Source organism: Sinohyriopsis cumingii, chromosome 5, assembly GCF_028554795.1.
Source record: "Sinohyriopsis cumingii isolate HCF-2022 chromosome 5, ASM2855479v2, whole genome shotgun sequence".
NCBI lineage: Eukaryota > Metazoa > Mollusca > Bivalvia > Unionida > Unionidae > Sinohyriopsis > Sinohyriopsis cumingii.
In genome coordinates, this window is record NC_142965.1 from 131,296,604 (window position 1) to 131,313,800 (window position 17,197).

The following is a 17,197-nucleotide window of genomic DNA, read 5'->3' on the forward strand; positions in this document are numbered from 1 at the left end:
CTTGTCCAATGGAACGAGGTTGGGTACAGTTGTTACCTACAGCGATGGAGACAGCCCGGCGTATCCACATTTGAGGGCGTCTATGCTGGGATATGCCGCTATCAATTTATTCTCGATGATAAATAGATTCCCCGATACCGCGGTTAGAGTAGCCGTTGATTCGTTTTACATAGACGTAAAGTATAAGGAAAACGTAGCCGAGTTTACTAGTCCGGACGAGAGTTGGGGTACATGGAGAATTAAAAATGAAATACGACGCGATTATTCCCCGTCAGCAGATGTCACCGTTGAGAACAACTACTTACGCGGTGATAAATTGTCAGAATGGTCTAATGCACCATCGTGTTCTGATCCAATTTGTAGACACAAGACGGTTTATTTAAGCGGCTGTGGCGGGTCAGGAAAGACGACTCGGGCAATTGAATTATTTCGAACGCGGGCAAGTATAATCGTGCTTACACCGACCCATAGACTAGCGCGAGAGATAAAACAACGAAATGTTGACGCCGTTACTTATCACAGCTTTTTTCGATACAGCGGCGGTGAGTGGACTCCTGATCGAATGGGTGAAAAATTTATTCCCGACATTATCATCTGGGATGAGATATGTACTGTTTCGTTAGATACTTTACAAATGTTTCTTGAGTGGTTGCTGCGCGCGAATACAGCGGTAATCATGTGTGGGGACCATGGCCAACCACCACCATTTGTCGGCGAGGGTCCACATGATTGGTTAAGGGGTTTTGTGGACTATTATGAAGAAACCGATACTGATTACCGAGCACTTGATGAACAACTGCGCGAGGTTAAGAAATTAATCAGATTACAGCCGGATAGAATTCAATGTGAAATAATTCGCGAGGTGATTCCGGAAACGCCGTTAAATGAATTCTGGGAAACATGGAGACCAAACGATTTGATTGTAGCGAGTAGAAAGATAGTCAGAGACACACTTCAGCGGAAGTTGTTTACGTTGCATAAGGAAAAGTTTCCAACGCGTCCAGTGCCGTTATGTTATAGACCCGCGGACACACGGCGGCAGAACATTGAAGTTGAAATTCCAGGCCGGACAGAAAAACAAATTCTTGTGCTGAATGATATCGTGCTCGTTGATATCAGCGTCGTCGAGGACGCGCTACGTGCTGATAAATCCCCGTGGACGCTAGGATACGCAACAACAATACATTCCTCGCAGGGACTAACCATCACGGACACAATTGTTTGGATAGTTGATAATCGCATCGAATGGTCAAATCTAGTCTATCTTGCAGTGTCCAGAGTACGAAGGATAAATCAGCTTCGAAGAATTGTTATTGACGGAGCCGATGACGGAGTCACTGACGAAGCCGGCGACAAAGTCACCATCGATGCAAGCGTCATTGATAGAAAACTCTCGGGTTACCGCCAACAGGATAAAAAAAAACAGCGGCGTTTTGATATTGATGCCGAATTAATAATCTCGCTACGACAACAACAGAATAATCACTGCGCGAGTTGCAATTGTATAATGAGTTGGCGTTATTCGGATAAAGACACTCGCCAATTTACCGTGGATAGGATCGATAACAGTCTCGGTCATGTCAAAAACAATGTGAGGTTGACCTGTCTTGAGTGCAATAGACGCAACGGCGCTAGTTAAGACCACGTGGGGGTAATTGAGTATCGTTAGGTATCACTTGTAGTTGCTCGCGTGTAAATCCGCGCTGAGGAGCAGTTGAATCCAGTCTATAGATCGGTGGTCTACCAGTTGATCGTGTTATCGTTGATATGTTATGTGTGGTAACACTCCAAATAGGATCGGTAGCCCTTTTTTTACCGCCTTCAAGCTCTCCTGGTTCATATAGATATCTAACAGTGACATCGCCAAGAATCGGCTTAGAAACGCTATTTATTTTTAATTTTCCGGGTATATACTCGTATTTAATCGCGTCGCTGGGCTTCATGTTGATTACTCGGGTAATCTCGTTATTTAACGCTGCAATTACACCTGGCAACCTTTTAACCCATTCACGAGATCGTTTTTCTTGGATGAATTCCTTCGCGTATTGATATCCAAATAACCGTTCAGCGAGAGTCCGATTGAATCGTTCAACAATTGCCTGATCACGATGTAGCGCAGTATGACCTCGTCGTATCGCGACGCTATGATGTTTCAGCGTTGATAAAACAGCGCCGCGAAATTCACTACCAGGATCAACTTGTAATAGATTTGGCCAGCGCAGAGGACCTCTTCGATAAATCCGCTCAAACGCATCGGCTACTTCAGTTGCTGACTTTGTTTTCAACGGTTCCGCTTGTTTGTATCGACTCGCAACATCAACTACGGTTAGCGCGTATTTGTAACCGTTGTCATGCGGCAGAAATAGTATATCAGCCTGATGAACTTCATTAGGTACGCTGACATCAAAGCGCGAGAAGTTGATTTGTTTAGGCGGTGGTAGATAGATTTGCCATATAGCCTGTTTGGATAACCAATTAGCCGCAGTGGTCTTTGTTACCTTTGCAGCGCTTGCAAGCTTACCAATTGCGGCCTTCCCCTTCCAGTATCCTCTCGGAGAATAATAGATGGAATCCATCGTTTTTCTTGGATGATTGTTATTAATTACCAGCGCCAATCATTAATTTACCTTTCATAGCCGATTTTACCAACCATGAGGCCAATTTTTCTTTGACGGATTTATCAGGAATAGCATTTAGCGCGTGAATTAATTTTACATCCGCGATATGACGCTGTTGCAGATCGCTACTTTTGTAAGCAACATCATGAGCATGACACGCCTTATCGATAGCGTTTATTGGATACTCACCGGGTTTGGGCTGATTTTGATCATCGAGTCTAATATCTAATCGTGTTCCGGGGCCACAGTAGTTATATCCTGGGAGGTGTTTTTCTCCTGGATACTTTGCCCACGGTGTTCCGGGGAGTTTTGCCAATTTGGCTGCGATGTCACCTCCTCGCTTTTTTTTAAAACATCTCCGGGTCTAATAGAAATAAATCTAAATTTCTTTGTACCGCATTGTACACACTTACCAGTAAGCGCCGATCTGTTATTTCTTGTCGTAACGGTTGTCATATCATTTGTGCCAGTACGCACTCTACACTTCACACAATATAGATCCATAATTTATGTATAGAGATATGAATATAATTGATTTTTCGGCGACTAAAACAAGAGAACCAGTTAAGCATGTTGCAGCGTTACCAAACTCGATCCGGATGATTATCATCGGACCATCTGGATCCGGCAAGACGCAATTGTTACTCAATTTAATAATGAGATGGATGAAGTGGGATAAGTTGTATTTGGTTGCTCCTAGCGTAGATGATCAACGATGCTACGAGGTGTTGAAAGATTTCAACGAGAATGCATCAGCGATCGCTAAAAAGAATGTTATTGAGTTTATTACGGATATCAATGATGCACCGGGTATTGATGATATTGATGGCGACGTTAACAATCTAGTCGTGTACGATGATGTTATGTTAGACAATCAAAAGAACCCAGCTAGGATATTTTCCAGAGGCAGGCATAAAAACACTGACGTGATATATGTCACTCAACGATACACTCAGATTCCAAAAGTAATCAGAGATAACTGCAATATTCTTGCTGTATTCAACGGCGTTGATACACACACGCTACGAAATATTTGGCAGACATGGTGCGGCGGTGACATGGACTTTAATGTTTTTCGAAACTTTTTTAGTCATGCTCAGTCGACCCCACATGGATTCATAACGATAAATTTACATGATCCTCGGACACGATATCGTATCGGACTTGACCAAATATTCGGTTAGTTGTAAATAATTTTCATTGTAAATAACCACTTAGCAGCAGAGGGGGCAATGACATCGACGCGGTCGTCGATGTGCTTACCGGACGCTGACGACGCTGGGGATCGACGCGCAGAAGGTGTTAATTAAACCAAATGACGACGCGACGATCCCCCAACGACGTCGTCGTTTTTTTTTTACCAGGCGCTGACGACACTAGATCGTTGAGTGCAGAAAGTAATAATTAAGCAAAATAACGATTGGACAAAATGTCCGATTCGCCCCCTCTGCTGCTACAGATTGTCATTGATCTAACTGGAAAATGGTTTTACAGATTGGGAAATGAAATCACATCTCCTGAAAAGAAGATCTTGTACTGTAGAAAGCCACCTCTGTCCATTCTAAACTGACACAGTGCAGTATAGAAAGACTCAGTTCTATACTGATGCAATGCAGTATAGAAAGACTTAATTCTAAACTCTACAGCCAATTCATTATAGAAAGGTTCAGTTCTAAACTAATAAAGATTTAATTCTAAACTGACTCAATCAGTTAAGTATATATAGAAAGATTACATTTTTAAACTCTACAGTCAGTTCATTATAGAAAGACTCAATTCTAAACTGACACATTTATTGCAACATAGAAACACTCGGCTCTAAACTGACAGAATGCAGTGTAGAAAGACTCGGCTCTAAACTGACAGAATACAGTGTAGAAAGACTTGGTTCTAAACTGACAATGCAGTGTAGAAAGACTTGGTTCTAAACTGACAATGCAATGTAGAAAGACTCGGCTCTAAACTGACATAGTGCAATGTAGAAAGACTCGGCTCTAAACTGACATAGTGCAATGTAGAAAGACTCGGCTCTAAACTGACACATATAATGCAACATAGAAAGACTCGGCTCTAAACTAACACCATGCAATGTAGAAAGATTTGGTTCTAAACTGACACATTAAATGCAGCATAGAAAGACTTGGTTCTAAACTGACACATTTATTGCAACATAGAAACACTCAGCTCTAAACTGACAGAATGCAGTGTAGAAAGACTCGGCTCTAAACTGACAGAATGCAGTGTAGAAAGACTTGGTTCTAAACCGACACAATGCAGTGTAGAAAGACTTGGTTCTAAACTGACAATGCAGTGTAGAAAGACTTGGTTCTAAACTGACACAATGCAGTGTAGAAAGACTCAGCTTTAAACTGACACATATAATGCAACAGAAAGACTCAGCTCTAAACTGACACAATGCAATGTAGAAAGATTTGGTTCTAAACTGACACATTAAATGCAGCATAGAAAGACTCGGTTCTAAACTGAGAATTAAAATTTGCAAAACAATAACAAAACAAAAGCTAACTTGTTCTAGCAGTTATTATAAAATGTTGAATGAATGCATACTACAGGGTTATATAAGGAATGCATACTACAGGGTTATATAAGGAATGCATGCTACAGGGTTATATAAGGAATGCATACTACAGGGTTATATAAGGAATGCATACTACAGGGTTATATAAGGAATGCATACTACAGGGTTATATAAGGAATGCATACTACAGGGTTATATAATGAATGTATGCTACAAGGTTATATAATGAATGCATACTACAGGGTTATATAATGAATGCATACTACAGGTTTATATAAGGAATGCATACTACAGGGTTATATAATGAATGCATACTACAGGGTTATATAAGGAATGCATACTACAGGGTTATATAGTGAATGCATACTACAAGGTTATATAATGAATGCATACTACAGGGTTATATAAGGAATGCATACTACAGGGTTATTTAAGGAATGCATACTACAGGGTTATATAATGAATGCATACTACAGGGTTATATAAGGAATGCATACTACAGGGTTATATAATGAATGCATACTACAGGGTTATATAATGAATGCATACTACAGGGTTATATAAGGAATGCATACTACAGGGTTATATAAGTAATGCATACTACAGGGTTATATAATGAATGCATACTACAGGGTTATATAAGGAATGTCAGTGGGGAATAGAATATTACATGCATATTGGTATACTGTGCGCATAATAAGATGTCATGCAAATTAATTCCCAGATCATCAACAACTTAGTCTGCCAATTTCTATGGCAATTTCTTTAAAAGAATTCTTTTTTACTTTTGAAAAACTTACCACTTTCTCAGTATCAATTTTGAGATTATGGTATATAAAAAAACGTGGAAAAAAGTGTTTCAAATAGGTCAATGTGACAGACAACAGCTAACCAGGCTCCTGAGTCGGTCAAGTTGACCACCATGGTCCTTACTACTAATAAATCAACAGTCTGGCGGCATACAAGTGAACCACAGTTAGTTGGAATTGCTGGACAGCTATTAGTAACAGCTAGTGGTAGGTAAGGTGGAGCTTGGCTGACAGCAGGCGGTAGGTAGGAGGAGCTTGTCTGAACGCTGGTGGTAGGTGATTATCTGTCAAGACTGGGTAACAGACTAACAAGGTAAAGGAGTTTTTAAATCTAGGTACTCCAAACTGATTCCTTATTTGGATGAGGTGAAAATTTGGTCTGTATACTTCATGCAGTCATCAAGTTCGGGATCTTTATTTTGTCATATTGACTGTATCATACACTTAAATCATTTTTTAATATTGTTATTGAAGGTTTTTTTCTTCAAATATTTGAACTTGCTTATAGTAATTAAGTTCAGTGACTTTAATTTTCTGTTCTAGTATTGACTGAGTTGTTCACAATATCGAATGAGGATGTCATCTTAACAAAAATAACAAAAGCACTTGACATCAAGAAAAGTCCACCTATACTTAAAAACTTTGGAATGCTAGAAGGCCATTGACTTTCAACCATTTACAGGATGTTTATCAAGTGTACATAAAGGGATTCATAATCTGATGAGATGGTCCTTTTAATCAATGTTCCAGCCATGTCACCTCAAATACTATTAATGTAGGGACCCTTCTCCCCCCCCCCCCTTTTTTTTTCTTTTTCTTCAAATTGCTCAATTTTACACTTTGTTCCAACTACTCCTTTTTTTAAATGGAAATCCATAACCGTACAACTTCATTATCTGTACTTACACAAGTCACAGATGTACATGAATGAGTGTATATCATAGTCATACAAAGACGTGTTAATACTTATTTAGTTTTTCGGTCAATTTAAAATGATCAAGCTCTTAGTGCTTATTCGTATTTTCATATGTTGTCAGTTGCTTCGTGTTCGATAGCCAAGGTTGTCAATCCAACTCATTGCACGCCCACACTTGGAATAAGTAATTAACACATGCAGGATTTACAATTCTGCTATATGATTGGATGAAGCTGAAAGAAACTGATCCAATTAGATTGCTTGTTATATTTTCCTAAAATGATAGTTTGGAATAATCGTAACTGCCTCAATAAAACATTACTCTTGTTTCATATCCAATTTTACATGTTTTTTTGTCATTTCTTCTTTCTAGTCAAGGTACATGTCCTTAATGGACCTAACTATGTGAAATTCCTAATGAATGTAACAAGCTTTTTTCATTGGTCAGTTGATTAGATTTTCTTGGTGCATTCACAAGAAGGCACTTGCTCAAAACACTATTTTACCTAGTTGTAGATGCCAAGTGTCCGCACGACCATTGGTTAACTAAGATTGTGTTGCATTAACTCATTAACCCCTGGAGGTTTTTGTCGCTTTTGCCTGAAATGTGAGTAGGAAACACATTTTGGGAGCTATTTCTAAATACATCCTAATAGATCGACCTCCAAGAGATTTATGTTAACCTAATTCCTAGTTGTATTAGATACATTGTTTTTCATTGGTTATTTCACTTGTGCATGAGCAGATCGGTAAAAGTTGGATTAATTATATTTTTTTGCTTAACGGACCCATCTTTTTTGTATTGAGACCACTCTTTATTCTAAATGCCCATCTTATCCTACTTTTTGCAAAGGTTTGCCTGTCTATGTGCAGTTCAGACCAGTCTGCCTTATATCTGAGGACAAAATCAGATCCTGACCATGGGCGAATTTTGGGTGGATAAAAATCGGGTCCAAAAAATTAGGTTTTTCCCTTTGTATTTTGTAGTGCAACTAGAACGTCCTGATTATTTGGTATCATTGTAGAGCTACATCTGTCTATCTTTCTATAATGCCACCCACTTTACTGTATCTTACATGACCTTGACGCTGCAGAGCTTGGCAGTAGGCTATTACCTCCTGACGCATAAACGCGGTGCCAGGGGTTAATGAGTTAAAGTGGAAATGAAATAATTCTGATTGTATTAGAAGTAAAGAAAGTGCTTTGGATTGTTATTTATTTTTAAAAATGACATGATGTTAATATCCTTATTGTTTATGACTCAGTATCACAAACTTTTCATCTTGTCCTTAACAGTTATCTAGATAATGTACATTATGTCTAGTCGTGTGTGGGTGTGGGTGTGATTTGGATTTTTAATGTAGTTTTAACAAGTTTATAGTGATATCTAGCACAAGGGCTTCATGCCACAGACATGTAGCATGATGTCCCACCCAGTCACATTATCCTGACACCAGGCCAATCAGTCCTAACACTAACCTCTTAATGCTGATCACCAAGCGAGGCAGCTGTTTGTACCATTTTTGTAAGTCTTTGGTATGACACGGCCGGGGATCAAACCCACGACCTCCCGCATCCGAGGCATATGCTCTAACCACTAGGCCACCAGAGTGGTCCTGTCTAGTGATGTGGACAATAGGATGACCAACATCTGATCTCATTCAAGGTCAGAGTAGTCTTGTGGTTGTGTTGTCTCTCCAAAAATAGAAATTAGTTAGATTTTTTTTAAATTTATTTTTTTCTTATTCTGTAAGCAGTATTGCCAGCAACCATATATTACTGTAATATTTCTGTTTCTGGTTTTTGGCTGTACTGGAAACAGGCCAGAAGGGCTTGCAGTATGTTCTGTCATCCATCTGTTGTAGCTGTGTGGGGTGGGGAGACCGCTACAGTGGGGAATTTGCTGGTAGAGCAAACAATCAAACATCCAGGTTACATATTGATTTTAATTCAAATTCAAAAGCTCCCCCTAACCATTTTTGCCTCTGTATATATATCAGCCTATCAAACTTCACAGGAGACATCCTGATATCATATTTATATAATAGGCTTGATTGTTTCTGGTACACAGATCTGTGTTTCCTACATTAAATTAAACATTTGATATCTCACTAATGAGTTGTCTAGAAGTTGATTTGAAAACATATAAATGATTGTAATATATCTGATCAGACTCACACTTACTTTCAACCTCTTCCTCAAAATATAAATGTTAAATAAATGTAGTTTATGTGTAAGGGTTGGCAAAGATTGTTAGAGTCCAAGTATAAAATATAAATTTCTTTAAAATCTGTTTATAAGATACTGTTGCTAATTAGAGAAGCTTAATCTACTATCTTGTCTCTATTATCATCAGCATTTTCAAAATATAAAACTGGTTTTAAGTCCTGTAAATAATCATTAAATTAATTTGCATAAACACAAATGTCTGTTCTCACTTACATAGACCATAGAGCTAGACCTGTTAAACCAAATGATTAATGTCCGTATGGTCATGGGGTGAGTGTGCTGTAAAGATTCTGCTTGTATTGTTTTGGAAGATGTGGATTCTATTCAACATGACTATGTACAAGACTAGAAAATTAGAAAACAGTTAAATCTTATAAAAATCCCTACTACATATTATCCAACATTCATCCATCATTTGCACAAGTTTGTTATCACTAATCCAGCTGGACTTCTGGAAGGATTTCTAGGAAGCTTAATATACACAATCATCCATGGTCTAATTAGTTCTACATCAAAATGGTGCTGTTTGAACATCCAGTAAAACTGTTTTGGCAGTCTTGTTATCACTACTATTCCTGAATGGATGGTCACATTAACATCCAGCATGGCTGTCTTGGCAATCTTGTTATCACTACTATTCCTGAATGGATGGTCACTTGAGTATCCAGTATGGCTGTCTTGGCAGTCTTGTTATCAGTACTATTCCTGAATGGATGGTCACATCAACATCCAGTATGGCTGTCTTGGCAGTCTTGTTATCAGTACTATTCCTGAATGGATGGTCACATCACATCCAGTATGGCTGTCTTGGCAGTCTTGTTATTACTACTATTCCTGAATGGATGGTCACATCAACATCCAATATGGCTGTCTTGGCAGTCCAGTTATCAATACTATTCCTGAATGGATGGTCACATCAACATCCACTATGGCTGTCTTGGCAGTCTTGTTTATACTACTATTCCTGAATGGATGCTCACATCAACATCCACTATGGCTGTCTTGGCAGTCTTGTTATCACTACTACTCTTGAATGGTTGGTCACATCAACATCCTGAATGGATGGTCACATCAACATCCAGTATGGCTGTCTTGGTAGTCTTGTTATCACTACTATTGCTGAATGGATGGTCACATTAACATCCAGTATGGCTGTCTTGGCAGTCTTGTTGTTGTTGTTGGGTTTAACGCCATTTTTCATCGCATGATAGGCTATGTATAGCGGCCAGTATTAATGGTGGAGGAAGAACCCGGGAAAACCCCGGGAAGAACCACTGACCCATGAGAAGCTACTGGCAAGCTTTCTCACATACCCACATTGGCCAAATCCTAGACTTGAACCCACGCAGTCAGAGGTGAGATGGCAGTGATCCGTAATGGAGAGCGCTTTAGACCACTCGGCCACTCGGGGCCCCTTGGCAGTTGTGTTATCAGTACTATTCCTGAATGGATGGTCACATCAACATCCAGTATGGCTGTCTTGGCATCACTACTTTTCCTGAATGGACGGTCACATCACATCCAGTATGGCTGTCTTGGCAATCTTGTTATCAGTACTATTCCTGAATGGATGGTCACATCAACATCCAGTATGGCTGTCTTGGCAGTCTTGTTATTACTACTATTCCTGAATGGATGGTCACTTGAGCATCCAGTATGGCTGTCTTGGCAATCTTGTTATCAGTACTATTCCTGAATGGATGGTCACATCAACATCCAGTATGGCTGTTTTGGCAGTCTTGTTATTACTACTATTCCTGAATGGATGGTCACATCAACATCCAGTATGGCTGTTTTGGCAGTCTTGTTATTACTACTATTCCTGAATGGATGGTCACATCAACATCCAGTATGGCTGTTTTGGCAGTCTTGTTATCAGTACTATTCCTGAATGGATGGTCACATCAACATCCAGTATGGCTGTTTTGGCAGTCTTGTTATTACTACTATTCCTGAATGGATGGTCACATCAACATCCAGTATGGCTGTTTTGGCAGTCTTGTTATTACTACTATTCCTGAATGGGTGGTCACATCAACATCCAATATGGCTGTTTTGGCAGTCTTGTTATCAGTACTATTCCTGAATGGATGGTCACATCAACATCCAGTATGGCTGTTTTGGCAGTCTTGTTATTACTACTATTCCTGAATGGATGGTCACATCAACATCCAGTATGGCTGTTTTGGCAGTCTTGTTATTACTACTATTCCTGAATGGATGGTCACATCAACATCCAATATGGCTGTTTTGGCAGTCTTGTTATCAGTACTATTCCTGAATGGATGGTCACATCAACATCCAATATGGCTGTCTTGGCAGTCTTGTTATTACTACTATTCCTGAATGGATGGTCACATCAATGTCCAGTATGGCTGTCTTGGCAGTCTTGTTATCAGTACTATTCCTGAATGGATGGTCACATCAACATCCAATGTGGCTGTCTTGGCAGTCTTGTTATTACTATTATTCCTGAATGGATGGTCACATCAACATCCAGTATGGCTGTTTTGGCAGTCTTGTTATCAGTACTATTCCTGAATGGATGGTCACATCACATCCAGTATGGCTGTTTTGGCAGTCTTGTTATAAATACTATTCCTGAATGGATGGTCACATTAACCTGAGGTTTTGCTGAAAGACTGTATGATGGCATTGATGTCTGGCTGGTGCTGATCAGATGTCCAGGGTTGCAGCTATCTTGAAATTCTTATTGCTACTCCTCCATGATGGTCATATCAACATAGGGTTTCCACTGAAGGACTTATTATTATGTCTGGTTGGTCCTAAATGAAAATAGTTCCAGTCTCGCATCCAATATGTCCACCATCTTAAAAATCTTATCACAACTCCACCTGAACAAAAAGTTATATTGACATGGGTTTTCACCAGAAACCTTATTATGATGTCCAGTTGGTCTTTTAGAAAATAGTAATGATCTGACATCCAATATATCTAGCACACGGCAGTTATCTTGAAAATCTTGTTATCACTACTATTCCTGAATGGATGGTCACATCAACATCCAGTATGGCTGTCTTGGCAGTCTTGTTATCACTACTATTCCTGAATGGATGGTCACATCACATCCAGTATGGCTGTTTTGGCAGTCTTGTTATCACTGCTATTCCTGAATGGATGGTCACATCAACATCCAATATGGCTGTCTTGGCAGTCTTGTTATCACTGCTATTCCTGAATGGATGGTCACATCAACATCCAGTATGGCTGTTTTGGCAGTCTTGTTATCACTGCTATTCCTGAATGGATGGTCACATCAACATCCAATATGGCTGTCTTGGCAGTCTTGTTATCACTGCTATTCCTGAATGGATGGTCATACCTAGGGGAGGTTTTCACTGAAGGACTTCTATTATGTCTTGTTGGTTTTAAATGAAAATGTTGTCAATCTGATGTCCAATATGGTGACCCTAGCAGCCATCAGGAAAATCTTGTTATTGCTACTCCTGATATGGAAAGTCATATCTTGAAAATATTGTTATCTATATATACTCCTTCCAAGTGCATGGGACATCAACATGCAGTTTTCACAAATAGACCTGTTAAGTTGCTTGGCTGGTCATCATTGATAAAGGTTCCTTTCATACATCTGATATGGCTACCACGACTGTCTTAAAAGTCTTTTTGTCACTGTACACGCTAAATGGATTATGACAACGAGTTTTCACCAAAACTTTTAATAATGTCTGTCTACTTTGTCCTAAATTAAAAATGGTACCAAGCTGACTTCCAATATGTACAATACTGCAATTAATTTGAAAATGATGTTATTGCTGAAGAGATAGCCTTAACTAACCTGGGTATATTATTCGATATATGTTTGCATTGCCCATGTATTCTTTTCTCAATATTTCCCCACTGATATTCCATTGAAAACTGAGATTATGGTGATATGAATGCTTGAGCTTATATTCTCAAGAATACACAATTACCTTTAAATCCCTACCAAAAAAGCATAAGGTGTTTTCCGTGATGATTAATTATTGTAATAGCCAATTAACACATGTCTTTGGTCCAAAATGAGGCAAGGATGCTGTTGTATGTGCCATTTGATGTAATTGGATTACACAGTTCAATTATATAGACATAATTTGCATTGGTGTTTAAACTCAATGATGTGTTTGACAACCAAACAGTGTTTAGGAGATGATAAGGGTGATGTGGTTAATTTTCACATGTCTCCAGACTGTATTTCTAAAACTTAAGAAATTTTAGCAGACTGTAACCCAGACTAGGTCTCAACACTCTACAGTTAAATGAAAGAAATGCTTTTATATTGAATTCCCAGTGGAGCATCAGGCCCATTGAGGGTCTCTTGGTCAAATTGTACTTGATTTGCCTTGGGACAAGAATTTAATCATTGGAGATTATTTCCATTTGGATGACCTCCACTTTAATTTGCCAGCATGATGTCACTTAATGAGAAGGATACTGATACATACAATGACTCGGAAAGGAGAATATCTTGTAGTTATCAATCAGCACTATGTACAACACTCCCTCACTATAAGGCCCTTCATAATTACACAGCTTGTGTTATTATGATGTTGTTATGGGCTTTAATGCCATTTTACAGCACACAATAGGCTATGTATTACGGCCAGTATTAATGGTGGAGAAAGAACTGGGGAAAACATTAGAAATAACCACCAACCCATGAGAAGCTACTGGCATGTGTTATTATGTGTGTGTGGTTAATTGTGTGGTAATCATGTTATTGTGTGTGTGTGGAAATTGTGTTATTATGTATGTGTGGTAATTGTGTTATTATGTGTGTCTGGAAATTGTGTTACTATGTGTGTGTGAGGAAATTGTTTTTATGTGTGTGTGTGTGTGTGTGTGTGTGGAAATTGTGTTATTATATGTGTGTGGAAATTGTGTTATGTGTGTGTGTGGTAATTGTGTTATTTGTGTGTGGTAATGGATCCCTATTTAATTAAGTGGTATATTTTGTCAGAATTATTTTTCATATTCATTACAAGCTGGTCTGGCTGTTGCTCCATCATTAGTGTTTTAATGACAGAGTACTGTATCATGTACTTCACTATAAGGCGTCTTTTATAAGACAGTATTCTTTACCTGGCATGGATGGCATTATAATGAGAGTTCTGTATCATTACTTCATTATAAAGTGGTCAGTCTGGTTCCCCATGTAAAGTGTTGTATTTCAGGAGTACTAAATTATGCACTTCTATTCTCATTATAAGATATTTTCATTATAAGATAGTTTCATTATAAGGTATTCTCACTATAAGGTATTTTCATTATAAGGTATTCTCATTATAAGATATTTTCATTTTCATTGTAATATATTCTCATCATAAGATATTCTCATTATAAGGTATTCTCATTATAAGGTATTTTCATTATAAGGTATTCTCATTACAAGATATTCTCATTATAAAACACTGTAATCTTTGGTTACCATGGAACTTGTTATAAGTGAGTAATTTATTTTTGGGTTGATTAATCAGTTTTAGATTTAGCTCACCTTTTTTCTGATTATTTTGAAGAGTTTTTTGTTCTGATTCCTGGCATTTTCCCTTCAACCTTTTATGACATACATGTATTAGGTAAATAGTTCATATTAGATGCTGTAGTTGAGTACTCTGTTCTTTGTAATCTCACATGCAGTTAGTCTGAATTTTGTAGGCTCATTAAATTATGTCTTTGAGATTCTGTGCCCGTTCAAAGGAAAATTGTATTAAATGTGAACCTGAACTGCTTTGTTGTAGATTCACACAAGCCAACCCCCAAGAGAGGTATAAGCATAACTATTACTGTTATAAGTGGCAAAAAAGCATAATCTAAGCAAAGAAAGAGCAATCTATATATAACATGCTATAATTACAGAAAACGTAATGAAAAATGGATGTATTTATATTATTCAATGTACATTTTTGGGGGCTACATACCTGGATCTGCAGTTAAAATTTGTATCACAAGTCAGCTAAATCCATATGGATTAGTAGTTAATACAAGAGTATAGACACAAAATGGATAACATTTTTATGCATAACACTCACTTTAACTAGTCTACATGTCTACAGTAACTTTTACGAATAGTCATGAAATTATATCCTCGACCTGCCATGGTTCGTCCCATAACGACGGTCCAGTGCAGCATGTTTTTAAGCTTAACAAAATCCCTCTCCTCTGACATTTTTCAGTCATATAACATCCAACAATCTCATTGATACAGCCCATTTTGTATGATATCTAGTGTCATTTTTTTTCCAAGTTAGACTGGTCAGCTATGTATGTAATATCAAAATAGAATGAATCAATGACAAGTCGCTTCACATTCAAGAATCCTGTCTGTTTTCATGGAAATGTTTCAAGTAAAATTGATGCAAAAATCACCATATTTACACACGTTTTTATTACATTTTTTCCAGTGTTATTGAATGACAAATATTTCCCTTATATTTAAATATTTCATTGAAAAATTTAATTCTGTATAGTTTTCTATTTCGTTCATTTTTTTCCTAACATGGTATAAGAAGTGCTTGTTACAGTAACCAAGATGTTTTGTTGCCTTTGCCGTGAAAAAATATTTCTTGGGTTTCCTGCTAATAAGAAAAAAAAAGACTCCATTTAAACAAACTTGTGAACAGTGGTACTGACTTGAATAACTAATACTCACTTCAGAAACTTTAGGCAAAAATGGCATTATTTAAACTGGACATTTATGTAGTGCTTTCTTTTATTTGAATTGTAGTACATATTTACATTTTATTCATCAAATATTTCTTAATCAGTACTTATTGTCGCTGTCGATGAAAGGTATTGACCTAGTTAATGTCATCGGGATCTAGGAGGGTCTAGCTTTAAATGTCAGTGTCGATTCTTAAATATTTCGCACAAGAAGGAAGAAAAATGTCCCACCTTGCATTATTATGTAGTACGTGTATCACAGTTAGATGTACGAGCCCTGTGATGATGAATAAATGTGCACACGACACGAGCCTTGAACTGTAATCATTATACTGTGTCTCAATCTGAACTTGAAAAACTTTTTTTTTAACAGGTACCCAGTTGTACATTTTATTACCTGGGTTATAATTAATGGGTGGGTACCTTTTGGCATGTTTGCCAATAAAACTGTTGTTCAGAATTTCACCATGTTGTTGTTGTTGTAGGGTTTAACGCCATTTTTCAGCACAAGATAGGCTATACATGGCGGCCAGCATAAGTGATGGAGGAAGAACCCAGTAAAACCCTGGGAAGAACCACCGACCCACGAGAACCTACTGGCAAGCTTTCTCACATAGCCACTTTTGTTGAGGTTGAGATAGGTATTTGTGAAATATGTATGAGCATGCCTGTGTATCAACAAAGGATGTAACACCAAGTGTTTGGGCATTTTCTCATAAGTATTTTTCTTTTCAGTCCTTCAAGTGGTAGCAGCATGGTGGCATCCCCAATCTCTCCAACATACAGTAATCTGCAGGACAATCCAAGACGACTTCCCCCACCACCACCCAGACAGGTTGATGAAGTTGAAGAACAACCCCCAGCATTACCACCCAGAAGCTATCGGAATATGCCCAATAGCACCTCCGACTCTTTGCTTCCACGACTGCGGGAAAATCATTCTCGATCAGAAGACAAGAAGGATGATAAACTTGAATCTCGACCACTTCACCATAAGTGGGATAACTCACCGAGGGAGGACACGTATGCAGAACAGCTCAGAAAACAGGCACGGAGATTATCTGAACATCGGTTGTATCCAATGGCAACGAGCATGAGCATAATGACAACAAAGACTCCTATGCACACCACACAGTCTTACAAACAAGAACAAGCTCAAGCTCTTGAAGCTACATCCATAAAGAGTATTCCAGGTCAAGAATCTGTCCCTGGGGTTGGACTCTATTCTTCTACAATGCCCAGCCCTGGGGATTCTGAACCCCCACCTCTTCCTCCTCCAAGGGAAGTGAACAAAGGGGAAAGTGTGGAGTCCTCACGTGGCACTGAATTCTCACTTCCAGCTCCAGAAGTGCTTCAAGACTCGTCAAATGAAAATAAAGAAGTAGACCATAGACCCCTTGAAGATGGG

The 17,197-nt window shown here is 38.5% G+C and overlaps 1 protein-coding gene across 4 annotated transcripts in view; it reads left to right on the plus strand.

Moving 5' to 3' along the window:
* The window catches only part of LOC149800250 (uncharacterized), a 343,724-nt gene that overhangs the window by 284,496 nt on the left and 42,031 nt on the right, over window positions 1-17,197 (plus strand). For all 4 annotated transcript variants that reach the window (XM_089959830.1, XM_089959831.1, XM_089959833.1 and 1 more), the window contains one exon: window positions 16,525-17,196. In XM_089959830.1, coding sequence (XP_089815956.1) covers window positions 16,525-17,196 — 672 coding nt within the window. The remainder of the gene's footprint in view (window positions 1-16,524; window position 17,197) is intronic.